This window comes from Drosophila mojavensis, unplaced genomic scaffold, assembly GCF_018153725.1.
Source record: "Drosophila mojavensis isolate 15081-1352.22 unplaced genomic scaffold, ASM1815372v1 contig_136, whole genome shotgun sequence".
Taxonomy (NCBI): Eukaryota; Metazoa; Arthropoda; class Insecta; order Diptera; family Drosophilidae; genus Drosophila; species Drosophila mojavensis.
In genome coordinates, this window is record NW_025318667.1 from 30,254,365 (window position 1) to 30,274,988 (window position 20,624).

Consider the following 20,624-nt stretch of genomic DNA (forward strand, 5'->3'; position numbering starts at 1 on the left):
CAAAGTCCTTAAATTTGGGAGACGAAGTCCCTTCGGGATCAGTCGAAAGGCCGACCAGAGCCTCAATCTGGCAGACTCTCTTCTCGGAGAGAGTCGAAGGGCTGACCAGAGCCTTAATCTGGAAGACAAATCCAATCTGGAGGCGTCGAAGGGCTGACCAGAGCCTCAATCTGGAAGACAAATCCAATTCTGGAGGCGTCGAAGGGCTGACCAGAGCCTTAATCTGGAAGACAAATCCAATTTGGAGGCGTCGAAGGGCTGACCAGAGCCTCAATCTGGAAGACAAATCCAATTCTGGAGGCGTCGAAGGGCTGACCAGAGCCTCAATCTGGAAGACAAATCCAATTTGGAGGCGTCGAAGGGCTGACCAGAGCCTTAATCTGGAAGACAAATCCAATTCTGGAGGCGTCGAAGGGCGGACCAGAGCCTTAATCTGGTAGGTTATCTCTTCGGAGGTGCCGCCGGTGCTAACCCAGCTCCTGGTTGTCGGAAACCAAATTGGGCAGTAGTCGCGGACTGCATTCAGCCGATCAAAGCTGCAAATTGTAACAGATTTGAAATTTGAACCACGGGATGGGCTAGTGTCCGAGGCTAGCCCAGTGAGGTTGGCCCCCTTTAGTGGGAGTATCGTGGTGGCTGTGGTGTTACCCGCTGTGTCTCCACTATAGTTGGAGCACAGCTGCTGGGTCCAATGTGTATTTGGACCACAGCCGGAAGCTGTACCCGTATCCAGCAGAGGTTATGATAGGCCTCGCCTCGACCCAAGAGGGAATTGTGTCCGACAACACAATTCGAGTTGGTAGCAAAAAGCGTTCTTTTAGGGGCGTTGGTGGACGCATTGTTTTCACCCGCTGTACTATGTGTCACATATGTGGCACATGCGAGTACCGTGGTTGTAAACCCCCATCGGGGTACACGTCACGTTAAACAAATCAAGGATTCTGTCCGTCCTCCCCCTGTTTGCTTCTGATCGTCGCCGCGTACGGTTGTGTTTCTTCTGTCGCGCATCATCGCTGTGAACTGTATTTTATTGCCCTGCAATAAAATACGCTGAATGCTGCTTAAAAGAGCTTATTTCGAGCATTTCGCGATAAGCGATCTCCGGCTGCGCGTGTGTTAGTGCGTCGGTGTACTTACCGTTGCACTATAGGAAAAAACCCGAAATTTTGGCATAAATACAATTTTTTTTTTATCAATTTTTAACCTTTTTTTTTATTTTCCAATAATAAATATCTTAACTAATATAAAATGAATTTTTTAAAAATTTTATGGACTGCCCCTACTATATATCGCGGGGCTGCAAGTCAGCTGACCCAGAGTTGCTTTGTATGCAAAAAAAAGCGAGGGAAAAATTGTGCAACTTTGAAGTTTAGTACTGCGGTAAATAAAAATAAAATTTATAACTTTAAAAATGGAAAACATTACTGATGGTATGTACTATAAATTGTCAATTCAAATTTTTGAGTTCATTTGTTTACTTGTCTAATTGTTCAATGTTTTGTTGTTGTGTATTTTAGCTAAAAAATAACAAAATAGTTCGTGTTTCGTGGAACATAACTTACAAATAGAGGAGACTAGTGATGAAGTTTAATTGCAAACGTGTTGTCTGAAACTTCTATTATTAGAGACTTTTAACCGTTTTTGCTCCTTTTTGCTCCATTTCGAAAAAATAACGTTTTTATAGCTAAGTATGAGTTTACGCGCTCAGAGCTTCTAGACGTATGGGCAAGCAACAATCGCCAAGCAGACGCGGTGAAATTGTTTATGATTGAAAAAATTAATAATAATATGGATGAAAATGTAGAAAACAGTATTTCTACCCAAGTAGCCCAGTTTATTGCTTTTGTTAAAAGATATTTGCCCAGATGTAACCGTAATCTGCATAGATTCAAAGCAACACATTCACGGTGGGTCGAGGGCAAAATATTTATCAACTTAAAAGAAGTTAAGTCCTCGCAAGATAAAGCTGGCCGTAAAGAACTTACTTATGAAGAAGCAGGCAGTCGGCTGAAGAGAAAATTAGCTTCTGATCTTGCAAGTCAAGAAGAACACACAACCCAACTGTTTATACATGCTGCATCGGTTTCAGCAAAAAAATGCAAAGAAAATGATATGGCATTCGTTCTACGAAAAACAATGCACAGTGAGAATGCGAGTGAGATAAGAAAGAAAATAGAAGGAAATTTACCAACTTCTATAGAACCATCTGAAGCATTGGCTTTTCTTATTGAAAACGGGTTAACAAAAGAGCAGTATGGAAACATTAAGTTGATCTGTAAACAACACGGATGTGATATTTTCCCATCTTATTTGGAAGTAGTGAAAGCTAAGTTGAAATGCAGGCCAAATGGAATATCAATTTGTGAAAAAAAAGCGGAAGTGCCTTTGCAGAGCTTACTAAATCATACAGCAGATCGGATTCTAAAGCTGCAAGAGGATGTTTTAGAAGTAGTTCCAAATGCAACGCACTATAAATTAATAGTGAGCTACGGTTTCGATGGATCAACTGGGCAAAGCAGTTATAAGCAATATTTTCAGAGTGATGAGTTCAATACTATGGATCATTCCCTTTTTGTTTCCACAATAATTCCCCTAAGATTGACGGATGAACATAACCGAATAATTTGGCTCAATAGAACACCGCAGTCAATTAGATTTTGTCGACCTTTGAAAATCGAATTTGTTAAGGAAACCACAGCCGTTATATTGAATGAAAAAAAATATTGGGAGGAGCAAATAAGAGGTCTTAGTGAGCATAAATATATATATAATAACAACACAATATATATCCAGTATGATATGCATCTGACCCTTATTGATGGAAAGGTTTTGAATATTGTAACGGGTACAAATTCGTGCCAATCATGCCCTCTATGCGGGGCGAAACCAAAACAATTGTTAGAAATTGCTGATTTTAACTCAGCGTGTTTTAAAGTGACTGAAAAAAATCTTAAGTATGGATTAAGCCCACTTCATGCTTGGATAAGATTTTTAGAGTTTGTGTTAAGAATATCTTATAAAAATGATTTAAAGAAATGGCGCATAAAGGAAGCAGATAAAAATCAAGTCGCAGCACGGAAGCAACAAATACAAGAAAAGTTATGGCTGGAAATGGGTCTTATAGTTGATAAACCCAAACAGAACGGTAGTGGAAGCAGTAATGATGGAAACACCGCCCGAAGAGCGTTTTCAGATCCTAGAAAGTTTTCTGACATACTAAATCTCAATTATGAAGTTATCAGGAACTTTCATATAATATTAATTGCTATCTCATCCGAACATTATATAAATAGCGATAAATTTAGAGCTTTCTGCGTCCGTACATTTGAAATATATATGAATAACTATTCTTGGTATCCCATGTCCCCAACTGTGCACAAAGTTTTGATCCATGGATACCAAATAATGGATAGCTGCATAGTTCCTGTTGGTGTTCTCGGAGAAAACGCATCAGAAGCTCGAAACAAAATTTATAAAAATGACAGAAGGTCGCATGCCAGAAAGAGCAGTAGGCTAAACAACATCACTGATGTTTTTCACAGGGCATTAGATTCATCTGATCCGCTTTTGTCAAGTCTCTGTCTTAAAAAAAGACAGAAGCTTCACAAAAAATTAAAATTTCCAAGCGAAGTGATTGATCTGTTTGCTCTGATTGAGCCTCCGCAAATCGCGCATCAATTTACAAATGAAACTGAAAGTTTAGAAGCTGAAGATGAGGATGAGGATGATGCAAACAATTTCGACCCGAATATCGAATTGGATGAAGAAAATTATGATTATTGATGTTAATTTTTGGAGATGTGGTAATTATTGTAAAATAAAAATACAACATTTTTTTTCATATTTTTCTTAATTTTACAGGGTATCAACGGAATGAAAATACACATTTTAATTTTTTTATTATATAATAAGCTGTACACATTTATTTTTATATGAAAATATGTAATGTAAGATATATATAATATATTTAAAAAATTTATGTCTGAAGTACACATGATTTCATTAATGGGTAACAAGGAGGCGGGGAGAAGGCGTGGTCAAATCGTAAAAAAAAAAAAAAAATTTGAAATTCTAACTTAGTCTATCTTAGGTGTATGTAAAATTTCAACCTCCTAGCTCTATTTTTAGAATTGATGCCAAAATTTCGGGCTTTTTTTCCTATAGTGCGTTGGTGCTTACCGTTGCTTAGTTCTGATTGGCCAGCCAATCAGAATTTAGTATCTTGCGCGAGCTCAAAAAGAGTTGCATAGTTTTGCGAACTACACAAAACCACTGCATACTTTCGGGTAGCAGTGTTTTTCGTTGCCTAGCGTCCAGGCGCTTTTGAACACAAGAAGTATGCAGTTGCTGTCTTTATGGACATAAGGCAAGCGTTTGACAGAGTCTGGCATGACGGACTACTATTCAAACTTAGAAGCGTTCTCACTCCACAATTGTACCAGATTGTCAGCAGCTTTCTGCGAGATAGAAGCTTTAGGGTTGATGTTGATGGTATTAAATCGTCAAAAAGACCAATATGTGCAGGCGTGCCTCAAGGTAGCGTTCTCGGCCCTACCTTGTATACTCTGTTCACAGCCGATATGCCCTCACATAGCGACATCACAGGAGTAAACCGGAACAATGTACTGATAGCCACGTATGCCGACGATACAGCCGTACTGACAAGTAGTACCTGCATCAATAAAGCTACAGAGTCATTGCAGCAGTATGTGAGCAGTTTTGAAGACTGGGCGTGCAAATGGAACATTGGAATTAACGGGAGCAAATGCGCAAACGTTACGTTTACCACAAGACCTTTAAATTGTGGTCGCATTAGCATGCAGGGTTCAACACTACCGCACAAAAGAAGCCACAAATATCTGGGCGTAGTGTTAGACAGAAGGCTTACATTTAATATGCACACCACGATGGTCAAAAAGTCTGTTTTGTCCAAAAGCGCAAAAATGTCATGGCTTCTTAAGCCGGCCAATAAATTGTCACTATACAATAAAGTGACAATTTATAAATCAATACTCAGCCCCATATGGAGATATGCGCTTCAAATCTATGGGATTGCGGCAAAAACAAATCTCAATAAAATAAGAGTTGCACAAGCAAAAATCCTCCGGTAAATTTGCAATGCTCCCTGGTATATGCGTACCAGGGACATTGAAAAAGATCTCAGGGTTCCCAAAGTTGGAGACGTTATGCAAAAGGTAGCTGCTAGCTACCTTGCAAGACTCGAAGGCCACCCAAACCCTTTGGCAAGAAGACTTAAGAAAGCAGCCAGAAAAAGAAGACTGAAGAAGTGCCATCCACAGGACCTCCCTGCGAGGTTCCTATAAAAATGTATCAAGTCAAATTGCATGTGATTTACGTAAAAATTGTTATTGTTTGTTGATGTTTTTGTTAATTGTTATATTGTTATTGTTATGAAATTTCTGTAGTGTGTACTGTAAATAATTGTGTCTTTATGTTCAACTTGTTAAGCTGCCAATTAGGTAGTAAAAAGCCTGTTTAAATAATATAAAAATAAAAAAAAAAATAAATAAAAAAAGGGATGGACTCCGAGGCAAGTAGTGGGAGTTTGACGCGGTCGAACTCCAGGAAAAAGCGTGGGCGCGTGCCGATGATTGTTCTTCGGAACGTCGCCGACGCCGCAGCCATGCCGCCGCCCACGGACTCGCCGCCGAGGAAGCTGCGCGCGCGCGAAGACAGTTCGGCTGATGAGAGCGACGCCTCACTGGCCGCCGCTGCAGCCAATGTCGCCCCCGCTGCCCCCGTTACTGCACCAGCTGCCCCCGCCGCCACCGCTGGAGTCACCGCTTTGGCTGCAGTCCTTGCTGCTGCCACTGCCGCTGCCCCCGTCCCTGCTGCCACCGCTGCCCGGATCATGGCCCCCTTTGAGGCGCCGTCGACGTCCGCTGTCGCTGCTGCTGCTAGTGCCCGCGCCGTTAGCTCGGTGCCGGCTGGAGCTGGTGCTCCATGTTGGCCATTGAGCGAGAGCTCCGGAGAGCCGTTGTCGCTGACAATGTGCCAGGCACTGTTGCGCTCAGCGTGCTGGATAGTGCTGCCAAGTTCCAGGAGCTGATTCTGGAGATGTATGGGAGGATGAAGGAGCTGGAGACCATCGCAAGGACCCGCCCCCAGGCCGCCGCCCCACAAGCTGCACCCGCCACTTCCTACGCCGCTGTCACTGCATCTGCAGTCGCTGCTCCGATCGCTGCACCTCGGGCCCGCAAAGTTGCGGAAATTTGGTCAGCGATTGTGACGTCGAGCAATCCAGAGGAGACGCCTCAGGAAGTTGCTGAGTGTATCCGTAAGGAAGTCGCGCCCGCACTTGGTGTACGTGTGCACGAAGTGCGTGAGCTCAATCGAGGTAGCGCGATTATTCGCACGCCATCCTCCGGCGAGATACGGAAGGTTCTTGCGAACCCGAAGTTCAAAGAAGTAGGATTGGATGTGAAGGAGAACGCCGCTCTCAGGCCGAGAGTTAACGTTCTGAATGTGGACAGCAGCATCACGCCGAAGCAATTTAATGGAGGGGTTGTTCAAAAACCACTTCTTCGGGCACTGCTCCAATGCAGCGTTCGAGAAGTCGGTTAGGATCTCGTCGAAGCCATGGAACAGCGACGCTGGACCCACGGTCAACGTGCAACTGGAGCTTGAAAGAAAGGCACTCGATATCCTGGAGGATAGCGAGCGCATATATATAGAGTGGTTTTCGTTCCGCTGGCACCCGATGCCGCCGACCTATACTTGCCACAGATGTGTCAGCTTTGACCACAAAGTGGCAACATGCAGGATGAAGGAACAGGTCTGCAAGCGATGCGGACAATCAGGGCACCGTGCCTCGGGCTGCAGAAATCCTGTGCATTGCAGGAACTGCAGCTTTAAGGGTTTACCCGCGGGGCATCATATGCTCTCCGAGGCCTGCCCGATATACGGACGAGTGCTCGCCAGGGTGGCCTCTAGACATTAACAATGTTTAGAGTCATTCAGGCTAACGGCGGTCGCAGTAGAGCTGCCGTTGTCGACCTTGGAGTCCGGATGAGGAACTCTGGGGCGTTGTTCGCATTGCTGCAAGAGCCGTACGTTGACCGTGGAGGAAGGATCACCGGATTACCGGCAGGCATGCGAGTCTTTTCCGACATTCGCAACAAAGCTGCAGTTGTCGTAGACGACCAGGAGGTTGTCTGCATGCCTGTCTCGTCACTCATCACGGAGTTTGGCGTATGCGTGAGTGTGTCCGGAAGATTCGGTTCGATTTTCCTCACCTCCGTATACTGCCAATTCAACGCAGAACTGGAGCCGTACCTGCTGTACATGGATGCGGTGCTGCTGCTAGCCAGCCGCACGCCTGTCATCTATGGCCTTGATGCGAACGCAGTATCCCCCCTGTGGTTCAGTAAGCTACCCGAGCGCTCTCGGGGCTACCTGAACAGGCAACGGGGTGAGCTGCTAGCTGACTGGGTTCAGGGCAGTCGAGCCGACGTGCTGAATGTCCGCAGCAGAGTGTACACACACACACACACACACACACACACACACATACACACACACACACGCATACACACACACACGCATACACACACAAACGCATACACACACAAGCACCCACGCATAAACACGCATGGGCTGCAGTGTGCGCTTACTATGAGAACCTAATTGTTTAATAACTTTTTTTGTGGACATACGATCTTCATAAAACATCAAGGCTAACTGCGGTCGCAGTAAATATTATTAATGATCCTTCTTAGGGTAAATATATATAGTTTCATTTGTTTTTTGGGAAAATCTAAAAAATAGCTAACGATTTTTATCCAGGTGACATACTCGTAGACAACAAAGACTTGTTAAACGATATTCAAGACGTCTTACTTTTACAAAAAAAGAGCGAAGAAGAACGTAGAGTAATTGGATTCTCGCCTGAACAGCTTCTGTTAAATATTTCATTGGGACAAGAATCTTACAAGTCATTAGCGACTGCTTTGCAAATATTACTAACTATACCTTTTTTTTTTACTTTTTTAAATTCACGGATCAGCAAATATCGTTTTGTTGCTTTGTTGGGTAGACAGCTTGGCGGCTGCCATCATAGCCAGTGTCGCCTCTGCTACCCCACTGATGCCACCGTTGCTGTTGCTGCTGCTGCCCTTGGCGGTGCTATCGCTGCTACCTGGCCCCAAGGAGGCGCCGTCGACGTCCGTCCACTCGTCTCAGCGTGCTGAATAACTCATCGAAATTCCAAGAGTTGATACCGGAGATGTTCGACAGGATGAAGGAGTTGGAGCTGCATTACCCCGAAGCATTTTATGGAAGGATTCGTCAAGTACCACTTCTTTGGACACTACTACAGTGTAGCGTTCAAGATGTCGGTAGATCAGCAACTCAGCTGCAAAATAGTCGTGAAAAAGATGTGCAACAACGGGTTCCTTTCTTCTTCTTAGAATGTATAACACAAGCAAAGGCAAATGCGACCCGCGACTCTAGAGCGGGCGTCAGGCCCATGGGCTTAAAAGCAAAACTATACCATCGCCCTAAAGGAAACAAATATCGTTAAACTGTAGTTGTACCAAGGCGATATAGCCATGTCCGCCTGTCCGCTCTCCCCCTGTTTGCTTCTGATCGTCGCTGCGTACGGTTGTGTTTCTTCTGTCGCGCATCATCGCTGTGAACTGTATTTTATTGCCCTGCAATAAAATACGCTGAGTGCTGCTTAAAAGAGCTTATTTCGAGCATTTCACGATAAGCGATCTCCGGCTGCGCGTGTGTTAGTGCGTCGGTGTACTTACCGTTGGTGCTTACCGTTGCTTAGTTCTGATTGGCCAGCCAATCAGAATTTAGTATCTTGCGCGAGCTCAAAAAGAGTTGCATACTTTTGCGAACTACACAAAACCACTGCATACTTTCGGGTAGCAGTGTTTTTTCGTTGCCTAGCGTCCAGGGATGGACTCCGAGGCAAGTAGTGGGAGTTCGACGCGGTCGATCATGCCCCCTTTGAGGCGCCGTCGACGTCCGCTGCCGCTGCTGCTGCTAGTGCCCGCGCCGTTAGCTCGGTGCCGGCTGGAGCTGGTGCCGCGAGCTCCAACTCAATGGTACAACGCATGTTGGCCATTAAGCGAGAGCTCCGGAGAGCCGTTGTCGCTGACAATGTGCCAGGCACTGTTGCGCTCAGCGTGCTGGATAGTGCTGCCAAATTCCAGGAGCTGATTCTGAAGATGTATGGGAGGATGAAGGAGCTGGAGACCATCGCGAGGACCCGCCCCCAGGCCGCCGCCCCACAAGCTGCACCCGCCACTTCCTACGCCGCTGTCACTGCATCTGCAGTCGCTGCTCCGATCGCTGCACCTCGGGCCCGCAAAGTTGCGGAAACTTGGTCAGCGATTGTGACGTCGAGCAATCCGGAGAAGACGCCTCAGCAAGTTGCTGAGCGTATCCGTAAGGAAGTCGCGCCCGCACTTGGTGTACGTGTGCACGAAGTGCGTGAGCTCAAGCGAGGTGGCGCGATTATTCGCACGCCATCCTCCGGCGAGATACGGAAGGTTCTTGCGAACCCGAAGTTCAAAGAAGTAGGATTGGATGTGAAGGAGAACGCCGCTTTCAGGCCGAGAGTTAACGTTCGGAATGTGGACAGCAGCATCACGCCGAAGCAATTTATGGAGGGGTTGTTCAAAAACCACTTCTTCGGGCACTGCTCCAATGCAGCGTTCGAGAAGTCGGTTAGGATCTCGTCGAAGCCATGGAACAGCGACGCTGGACCCACGGTCAATGTGCAACTGGAGCTTGAAAGGAAGGCACTCGATATCCTGGAGGATAGCGAGCGCATATATATAGAGTGGTTTTCGTTCCGCTGGCACCCGATGACGCCGACCTATGCTTGCCACAGATGTGTCAGCTTTGACCACAAAGTGGCAACTTGCAGGATGAAGGAGCAGGTGTGCAAGCGATGCGGACAATCGGGGCACCGTGCCTCGGGCTGCAGAAATCCTGTGCATTGCAGGAACTGCAGCTTTAAGGGTCTACCCGCGGGGCATCATATGCTCTCAGAGGCCTGCCCGATCTACGGACGAGTGCTCTCCAGGGTGGCCTCTAGACATTAACAATGTTTAGAGTCATTCAGGCTAACTGCGGTCGCAGTAGAGCTGCCGTTGTCGACCTTGGAGTCCGGATGAGGAACTCTGGGGCGTTGTTCGCATTGCTGCAAGAGCCGTACGTTGACCGTGGAGGAAGGATCACCGGATTACCGGCAGGCATGCGAGTCTTTTCCGACATTCGCAACAAAGCTGCAGTTGTCGTAGACGACCAGGAGGTTGTCTGCATGCCTGTCTCGTCACTCATCATAGAGTTTGGCGTATGCATGAGTGTGTCCGGTAGATTCGGCTCGATTTTCCTCACCTCCGTATACTGCCAATTCAACGCAGAACTGGAGCCGTACCTGCTGTACATGGATGCGGTGCTGCTGCTAGCCAGCCGCACGCCTGTCATCTATGGCCTTGATGCGAACGCAGTATCCCCCCTGTGGTTCAGTAAGCTACTCTCTCTCGCGCTCTCGGGGCTACCTGAACAGGCAACGGGGTGAGCTGCTAGCTGACTGGGTTCAGGGCAGTCGAGCCGGCGTGCTGAATGTCCGCAGCAGAGTGTACACGTTCGATAATCGCAGGGTTAGAAGAGATATTGACGTGACTATCGTCAGTGATTCAGCGTCTACGTGGGCCGCGTATGACTGGAGTGTAAGCGAGTGGGATTTAAGCGACCACAACATCATCACTGTTGTGGTGACGCTTGATCCGGAAAGCACAGTTGAGCGCTTTGCTCCTGTGCCCTCGTGGCAACTCCAGAATGCTGACTGGCGGCGTTTCTGTGATGAGTTGAGGACTGCATCGATGGATATCCCCCTTGAGGAATTTCGCCTTTTGTCATCGGATGACAGGTGGCCGCACTTCGCTCCCTGGTTCATCAGGTGAGCGACACTTTGTTTGGGCGTCGACAACCGCGAGCTAGACGCCGGGCTGGTGGAATGCCGCCCTCACGGACGCACGCCGTGCGCTCAGGAGAGCCCGGCGAAGGCTCCAGCATGCGCGCCGCACTCATAGTGACAGTGCCAATGCCCTTGCCTCGTATTTCAGGATCACCCGAAAGGAATTCGAGAGGATGATGCTTAAGGCGAAAGAGGAGGATTGGAGGAGATATGTCGGCGAGCATCAGGATGACCCATGGGGATCTCTACAAGATCTGCCATGGCCGCAAGACGCGCACCGATTTCGGTTGCCTTCGCTGGAACAATGAGCAGTACGTAACCTGGCACGACTGCGCGAATGTCCTGCTCCGCAACTTTTTTCCAGTTGCGGAGAGGCCAGTGGACATTGTCGTTCCTCGCGAAGTACCCCCAGCCCTCGAAACTTTCGAGGTGGAGATGTGCATCGCCAGAGTTCGCAGCAGGCGCTCACCTGGCTTAGATGGCATCACTGGGGGTATGGTCAAAGCGGCCTGGCGCGCCATCCCGGAGCACATGACAGCGTTGTATTCCCGCTGCCTGGCAGATGGATATTTTCCACTTGAGTGGAAGCGCCCACGTGTGGTTGCGCTTCTCAAAGGCCTCGACAAGGACAGGAGTGATCCAGCGTCCTATCGAGGCATCTGCCTGCTGCCTGTCTTTGGCAAAGTGCTGGAAGGGATCATGGTGAACCGTGTAAAGGAGGTGCTCACGGACGAGAGTCGATGGCAATTCGGCTTTCGCCCCGGACGCTGCGTGGAGGATGCCTGGAGGCATGTTCTGAGCAGTGTCGAGGCCAGCTCGGCCCGATATGTGCTCGGAGTCTTCATCGACTTCAAAGGAGCATTCGACCATGTCGAATGGGATGCAGCGTTACGCCGACTATCGGATCTAGGATGCAGGGAAATTGGGATCTGGCGCAGCTTCTTTTCGGACCGAAAAGCTAGCATCGTCAGCAGCTTTGGCGAAGCTAATGTGAATGTCTCACGTGGCTGCCCGCAGGGGTCCATCAGTGGTCCATTCATATGGAACATCTTGATGGATGTGCTCCTGCGCCGCCTTGTAGCGCATTGCACTTTCAGTGCATACGCTGACGATTTGCTGCTGCTCGTCGAAGGGAATTCCAGATATCAACTGGAGCTCACAGGCGCCCAGCTAATGGAGATAGTTGGAGGATGGGGCATAGAGGTAGGCGTCTCAGTCTCGGCAACGAAGACTGTGACGATGCTCCTTAAGGGAAAGCTGTCAGCTGGCAGAAATCCCGCCGTTAGATTTGCAGGAGCAAATCTACGGTATGTGACGCAATATCGTTACCTTGGCATCACGGCTGGCGAGCGGTTGAGTTTCCTCCCGCATATCGCATCTTTACGCGATCGGCTGGCCGGAGTCGTCGGAGCCCTGACCCGTGTGCTACGCGTTGACTGGGGACTCAGTCCGCACGCACGGCGAAGGATATATGCCGGACTCATGGTGCCTTGTGCATTATTTGGTGCTTCGGTGTGGTACACGGTGGTGGTGAGACTAGTCGGCGCCAGGAGGTCGCTCAAGTCCTGCCATCGCATCATCCTGATTGGATGTTTGCCTACGTGTCGAACGGTATCTACTGATGCCCTTGAAGTGCTGCTTAAGAGGAGCTACCCGATGGTAGAGGGCGATTGGCTCTACGATCAAGACGTTTCGACCCTTGATCGTACTATGAGGAGAGCCTTGCTGGACGAACGCATCCCGGTGGGATGACAGCGAACACGGCCGTGTTACGCATAGGTTCATCCCGGATGTTAGCTTCGTATACAGCCGCCCCGATTTCAGTTTCACGATGCCGACCAGTTTCCTCATAACTGGTCATGGCTCGTTGAATGCTTTTCTGCATGCGCGCGGTCTTAGCGAGACTGCTGGATGCCTATGTGGCCATCCCCTGGAGGACTGGCTACACGTATTGTGTGCCTGCCCCCTCTATGCGGATGTGCGGGATCTGCAAGGACTTAGGATCCAGCAGTCGGAATCCGGTGACTGGACCATGGAGAGGACCTTAATGGAGGCGGAGAGCATGCAACTGCTTGAAGACTATGCTCGGACAGTCTTCAGCAGGCGACGCATGCTGATCGATGGCGTGGGACCTGGCAGACCAGTGCCGGACTGACGTTAGTCAAAACTGGTAGTAGAATTATCTACGAGGGTCGGACCAAAGTCCTTAAATTTGGGAGACGAAGTCCTTCGGGATCAGTCGAAAGGCCGACCAGAGCCTCAATCTGGCAGACTCTCTTCTCGGAGAGAGTCGAAGGGCTGACCAGAGCCTTAATCTGGAAGACAAATCCAATTTGGAGGCGTCGAAGGGCTGACCAGAGCCTCAATCTGGAAGACAAATCCAATTCTGGAGGCGTCGAAGGGCGGACCAGAGCCTTAATCTGGTAGGTTATCTCTTCGGAGGTGCCGCCGGTGCTAACCCAGCTCCTGGTTGTCGGAAACCAAATTGGGCAGTAGTCGCGGACTGCATTCAGCCGATCAAAGCTGCAAATTGTAACAGATTTGAAATTTGAACCACGGGATGGGCTAGTGTCCGAGGCTAGCCCAGTGAGGTTGGCCCCCTTTAGTGGGAGTATCGTGGTGGCTGTGGTGTTACCCGCTGTGTCTCCACTATAGTTGGAGCGCAGCTGCTGGGTCCAATGTGTATTTGGACCACAGCCGGAAGCTGTACCCGTAGTCAGCAGAGGTTATGATAGGCCTCGCCTCGACCCAAGAGGGAATTGTGTCCGACAACACAATTCGAGTTGGTAGCTAAAAGCGTTCTTTTAGGGGCGTTGGTGGACGCATTGTTTTCACCCGCTGTACTATGTGTCACATATGTGGCACATGCGAGTACCGTGGTTGTAAACCCCCATCGGGGTACACGTCACGTTAAACAAATCAAGGATTCTGTCCGTCCTCCCCCTGTTTGCTTCTGATCGTCGCCGCGTACGGCTGTGTTTCTTCTGTCGCGCATCATCGCTGTGAACTTTATTTTATTGCCCTGCAATAAAATACGCTGAGTTGCTAATCTGCTTTCGTCGCGGTCGGTTGTGTCACGCATACACAAAATACGCGAATTTTCTACTTAAGCTAAAAATAGCCCTAACTGTAAAAGACCTAACGGTAAACATCGGACGCTGTCCCGTGCAGTGTCGGCTGCCCGAAACAACGAACAACAAGGGGTCTGCGACAAACCAAATATACTCATTGCCCACCAGGGCCACACTTATTACCCCTCTACGTGCGCGCCACTGCACACGAGGGGAAATAAACGCCGTGCTCAGCTGATATTCTGCTTCGAAAATATAACAAAGTTAACAAATACGAATTAAAATGGACAAAAACCTTTCTGCTAACTCTCAGCTTAGAAATAAGCCGATTGATTATGCAAGAATGTGCCAAATAGCTGGGAAAACACCTTTTGAGCTGAGGGCTGAATTCAATAACCAACGCCTATCATGCACTGATTCTCAGAATCTCAGCACCATGACAACAACAATCACATTTACTAGTGCTACTTGTAGCACAGTATATACCACCGCAACTGCTGCAATTAACAGCGTGATCCCTAGCGGAAGAATGGATAGTCAGGCAGCCGGCTTCCCACCTGACTCTGTAAAACTCACTGGAGCTGCTACAAAACTGGCAGCAGCCCAGAAAATGCTTAAAACTAAAAGGAAGATACCTCTATCTCCCAATAACAATAACAAAAGAGCAAACAGAGTTGAGGTCTCACACTCCGCTTCAACTAATATGGCAAAATCCAGTAACAGCTTTGCTTTACTGGACATGGATATGGACGCAACCAGTGAAGGCGAGGATGATGTGAATCCCACTGCTTCTATTGTTGATCATAGCAACACTGCTGATGCAATTGATACAGTCAACAGTCATCAGAATAAAGAACCCAGCAACAACCAACAGACTCTCGGGTCATCTAAGCCACCGCAAATCGTTGTGAGTATCACTGATCTTAATGATCTATTTGAAATCATTAGTGAAGTCACCAGTATTGATAACGTATCAGTCAAGATCAACCAAGGAGTGACGGCTAGAATATTTCCCAAAGATAGCGACACTTACAGAGCTATCGTAAGCCATTTTGATGCGATAGGTATTGAGTTCCATACGTATCAGATGAAGGAAGAAAAACCTTACAGAATTGTAGTAAGAGGGCTACACCATAGTACCTTGAACAATGAAATAATTGCCAATTTTAAAAAATATGGCTTCGATGCTCTGCAAATTCACAACCCAAGGTCACGGTCAAACAGGGATGCAAAATTAAATATATTTTTTGTAAACATAAAACCTTGTAAAAACATTAACGAAGTTTACAATATAAAAACACTTTGCCGCCAAATGGTGAGAGTTGAAAGGATGCGTAAAACTTCTGAAATCGTCATATGTACCCGATGCCAAGAATATGGCCATACAGCCAAATACTGCCGTCGCCATCCTAACTGTGCACGCTGTGGCGAGGACCATCCCACCAATCTCTGCGCACGTTCACAAGATGCACCGCCTACCTGCCTTCACTGTGGAGGTAACCACATGGCAAGCTACAAAGGCTGCCCGTGGTACCAGGAGTTCTATCGACGTTCACTGGGCTCCTCTACGATCAAGAAGAATCAAGCAAGATCACAACAGCCACAACGGAAGCACCAGCATCAACCAACGCGTCCACAACCACAACCACAGCAGCTATCAAATACTTCTGGAGTTGGAGCAGGTGGAATATCCTATGCCGCGGTAGCAAGAAATGGAAGCGCATCTGCTCAAAGCCGCATACATAATATTCAAGCGCAAGCCCAGTTAGCTAAACCTATAGGACATATCTCACAGCAGCAGCATCAAGTTGATGTCCAATCTTTACTGGAACAACAACAACAACAATTTTTGAAATGGCAAAAAGACTTGCAAGTGCAGCAACAGCAGCAATTTCTTTCATGGCTTCAAGCACAACAACGCGAACAGCAACAACAAAACAAGAGAAACAGTGAACGACTAGAACGTCTAGAAAAAATGGTCCACGAAATGGCCAGCATGCTCAAGCAATGGACTGGGGATTCATCGACTCACCAGCTTCTTAACAACGCCTCAGCCTCACAATGAACCCACTCAAGATTCTCATCTGGAATGTCAATGGCATTGCAGGAAAAGCCAGAGATGTGGAGCTATTCGCGCACAACAACAACATCGACATTCTACTTTTAAATGAAATCAGACTGAATCGAGGAGATACAGTCAAAATATATGGCTACACCTTCTATCCAGCTTACAAGCCATCAAGCCACAACCATGGTATGGGAGGAGCGGCTATATTCGTTAGAAGTTCACTGCGCCACTTCCCACAAAGGGTTATTGAAACTCAAAATATACAAATGTCTGCAATCAAAGTTGCCACTGGATTGGGAGACATCGAATTTTGCGCCATATACTGCCCACCAAGGAACAGAATAGAAGAAAGACAATTCAGCGACATACTCGCTTCTTGCGGCCAAAGGTATCTTATTGGTGGTGTCTGGAATGCACGACACTGGCTGTGGGGAGATTCATACAATTCACCCAGGGGAAGAGAACTAGCAGAAGCCATCACGGCCAGAGGAGCTAATATTCTTGCAACAGGTTCTCCTACTAGGTACCCATATATATCCAGTCATACTCCCTCTTGCATTGATTTTGCATTATACCATGGGATACAGCATTATCAAGCAAATATTTACCAAAGCTGGGACTTAGACTCTGACCATTTAGCCCTTATTGCCGAGTTACACATCGATGGTCATTATATCAGGCCAAGCCCAAGGCTAATAACCAGCCGTACTGACATCGAGGCTTTCAGACAACAGCTAGATGACTCCATTCAATTGAACTTGTGTCTGAACTCCGGCGAAGACATCGAGAATGCGGTTGATAATCTCTCGGAGAACATATATAGAGCTGCTGCTGCTACAACGCCGCTTAATCCTGCGCCTCGTCCCAATAATTATGGCATTGTTCTAACGAGAGAAGCCAAAGAACTCATCAGAACAAAAAGGCGCCTTCGTAGAAGAGCAATTCGATCCCAAGATCCTTGGGACCGCCTTTTGTGGAACCGGGTAGCAAGACAGCTACGTAACCTTTTAAGGGAACTCAGAAGCGATTTCTTCGAGCAAAAACTGGCTTCCATGGACTACACTATTGATGCAAACTATTCGTTATGGAAATGCACAAAATCACTCAAACGACAACCTTTTAGACAGGTACCTGTCCGATGCCCTAACGGCGAAGTTGCTAAATGCGAATTGGAACAGGCTAACGCATTCGGATGCCATCTAGAAGAACGTTTTACTCCATTTAGTTATGCTACGACGGAGCAGACCATGGAGATACAGCTATATTTGCAGACCCCCCTTGCAGATGTCTCTGCCTATTGAGCCTATAAGGATTGAAGAAATTACCGAAGCGATCCAAATATTGCCGAAAAATAAAGCTCCCGGAATAGACAAGATTTGCAACGCAACGCTGAAGGCCTTACCTACAAGAGCGCTACTTTACATTGTACTAATCTTCAATGCCATCATCAGGCTCCAAGTGTTCCCAAGGCAATGGAAATTAGCTGCTATCTTGATGATCCACAAGCCTGGCAAGCCGGAAGAGGATCCAGAGTCATATCGGCCTATAAGTCTACTGCCCTCCTTGTCTAAACTATGGGAGAGGACCATTGCCAACCGCATTAACGCAATATTTAGACAATCCAATATCCTACCGGATCACCAATTTGGATTCCGGGAGGGACACAGCACAGTGGAACAGGTCCATAGACTGGTGAAACACATCTTGCAGGCTTTTGATGACTCTGAATACTCCAACGCTGTCTTTATCGACATGCAGCAAGCGTTTGATAAGGTGTGGCACGATGGATTACTGTACAAAACCCTACAGCAACCTGCTCAGGTGAAATATCTTGGCATCACACTGGACAAGCGCCTCACCTTCGGTCCACACCTCAAAGCTACGGTGAAAAAATGTCGTCACAGACTGCAACAATTAAGATGGCTCACCAATAGAAAGAGCACCTTACCGCTGAGATGCAAAAGAGCTGTCTATGTGCACTGCATCCTACCAATATGGCTCTATGGAGTGCAAATCTGGGGGATCGCTGCAAAATCGAATTATAAAAGAGTGCAGGTTTTGCAGAACAGAGTGTTAAGGCAGATAACAAACTGTCCCTGGTACATACGCGGCTCAACACTGCATAGAGACCTCAAGCTGTCTACTGTCGAAGAACAAATAAATAAACACACAAGCAGATACTCAGACAGACTTGTACGACATCAAAGCCTACTCGCAAGAGGTCTAACACCTGCCAGACCCCTAAGACGACTTAAACGGCAGGGCTTTGCCAAAACAATGGGTATACAATAAATATTATTATTATTATTTTTCTTTTTTCTCAGTCCTCACAAATTGAGTGAGGTTTGGCTCTAATTTTATGTATATATATGTGTTGTTAAAGTACTATATGTGATTGTACAGTTTCTACACTTAATAAAATTAAAAAAAAAAAAAAAAAAAAAAAAAAAAATAAAATACGCTGAGTGCTATGTAGTGGCGCTGGAATAGAAAAAAAAAGAAGCAGCCTAAAAGTAGGCAATCCGCTGAGCTTGGAATGGCTTAGAAAAGTAGATCACGCGAATCACCCTATAGTGTGATTTTGGTAGGGGGGTCTTGTAGTGGCGTTGGAATATTTTTATTTTTTTTTATTTTATTTTTATTTTTATATTATTTAAACAGGCTTTTTACTACCTAATTGGCAGCTAAACAAGTTGAACATAAAGACACAATTATTTACAGTACACACTACAGAAGTAGCCACCAGAGAGCTCAAAGTTGCCCTGGCCCACATGCAATGTACGCGTATTAGAGAGGCGCTTGAACGAGCAGATACGCCAGCTGGGGCGGAATTTCAGCTATGGCGATATACGCGCAATATTAAAAGGCAGCCTCTGCGTCGTCACCCCATCCTGAGTGCTACGGGTGAGTGGCTTACTGGAGATGAAGCGCAGGCCGAAGCCTTTGCTGACCACTTATATGATCAATTCTCGCCGCTGCTAACTACCGAGCAATCAGATCTTAATAGCATCAGAAGGACTGCGAACTCTCCTACCCCAGAAGGTATCCCCATCGAAGCATGCACAAAGGCAGAGGTTCTCAAGCAGATGAAAGCTGTAAAAGCAAAAAAGGCGCCGGGACACGACCGAATAGATGGGAAAGTTATCAGGGCTCTGCCTGACTCAGCTATTGACTACTTCGTAGTACTATGCAACGCTATCCTTCGCATTCAGCACTTTCCGTCCTGCTGGAAACGTGCTGAAATAATTATGATCCTGAAACCTGGAAAACCCGAAAAGGAAATTGCTTCCTACCGACCTATCAGCTTGCTACCGGTACTCTCTAAAGTATTCGAAAGAATACTCCTGCAAAGAGTACTGAATGAGCTGAGTCGAAGAAGAATCATACCGGAGCATCAATTCGGCTTCAGGAGGCAGCACGGTACGCCAGAGCAAGTGCATCGTGTGATCAACCACATTCTCGGCGCGTTCGAAAACAAGGAATACTGCTCCGCAGTTTTTCTCGATGTCAAGCAGGCATTCGACCGGGTGTGGCATCTGGGTCTCCTTGACAAGATTAGAAAAGCCTTACCTGTCTCCCACTTCAAGTTGCTGGCCTCTTACCTGTCAGGAAGAAGCTTCAAGGCCCTAAAAGGACATGCAAAATCTTCCAGTCGACCAGTCAGAGCAGGCGTGCCCCAAGGTAGTGTGCTTGGGCCAACATTATATACACTCTACACCGCAGACATGCCGTTGCCTCCCAGTAACAGCGACATGCTTATAGCGACGTACGCAGATGATACAGCCATACTGAGTCGCAATAAATCGCCCGAAGTAGCCTCTAGTCAAATGCAAGATTACTTGCATGATCTCAATCGGTGGCTAACTCGCTGGAGCATCGGAATCAACGCCCAAAAGTCCACGCACATCACATTCGCAACCAGAAGGGGAGCCTGCCCCGAAGTGACTCTAGGAGCTCCAATACCACGGGCAAACAAGGTGAAGTACCTGGGAGTCACCCTGGATAAGAGACTGACCTATGGCCCGCACATAAGTGAGACAGTAAAAAGTGCAAGTACAAATTTAAAAAACTCGACTGGATGCTAAGAAGCGACCGCCCTCTGTCACTACGAAGCAAGAGGCACATATAAAACTCAATAGTGGCACCTGTTTTCACTTACGCAATGCCTTTATGGGGGTCTGCTGCAAGAACTCACATAAATAAAGTTCAGACCACACAAAACAAAGCACTAAGGACTTGGACCGGAGCCGAATGGTACGTCAAAAATGAAACCCTGCACACCGACCTCCAGATGCCGACCATTGCTGAGCTCATTGGCCGACACAGCACAAGATACGCGGACAGAATATCCGCCCACCCAAACCAGCTTGCAGCCAATTTAGCCACCAACACTATCAACAGAAGGCTGAAAAGATCGCATCCCCTAGACCTGAGAAGTGACCTAAATTAAAGTAACTTTCAGCAATAAAGGCATTTAGCCACTCCACTAGTTAAGGTACCCTTATAAATGCGCCATAGAGTTTAC

General features: G+C 47.2%; 1 protein-coding gene across 1 annotated transcript; it reads left to right on the plus strand.

Annotated features, from left to right (window-relative positions):
- The first annotated feature begins 1,799 nt into the window (after nt 1-1,799).
- LOC122757502 lies at nt 1,800-3,901 on the plus strand. The gene is made up of 2 exons (XM_044009792.1): nt 1,800-3,803; nt 3,862-3,901. The coding sequence occupies exon 1, from the start codon at nt 2,113-2,115 to the stop codon at nt 3,781-3,783; it is 1,671 nt and encodes a 556-aa protein (XP_043865727.1). The 5' UTR covers nt 1,800-2,112; the 3' UTR covers nt 3,784-3,803; nt 3,862-3,901.
- The last annotated feature ends 16,723 nt before the right edge of the window (nt 3,902-20,624 follow it).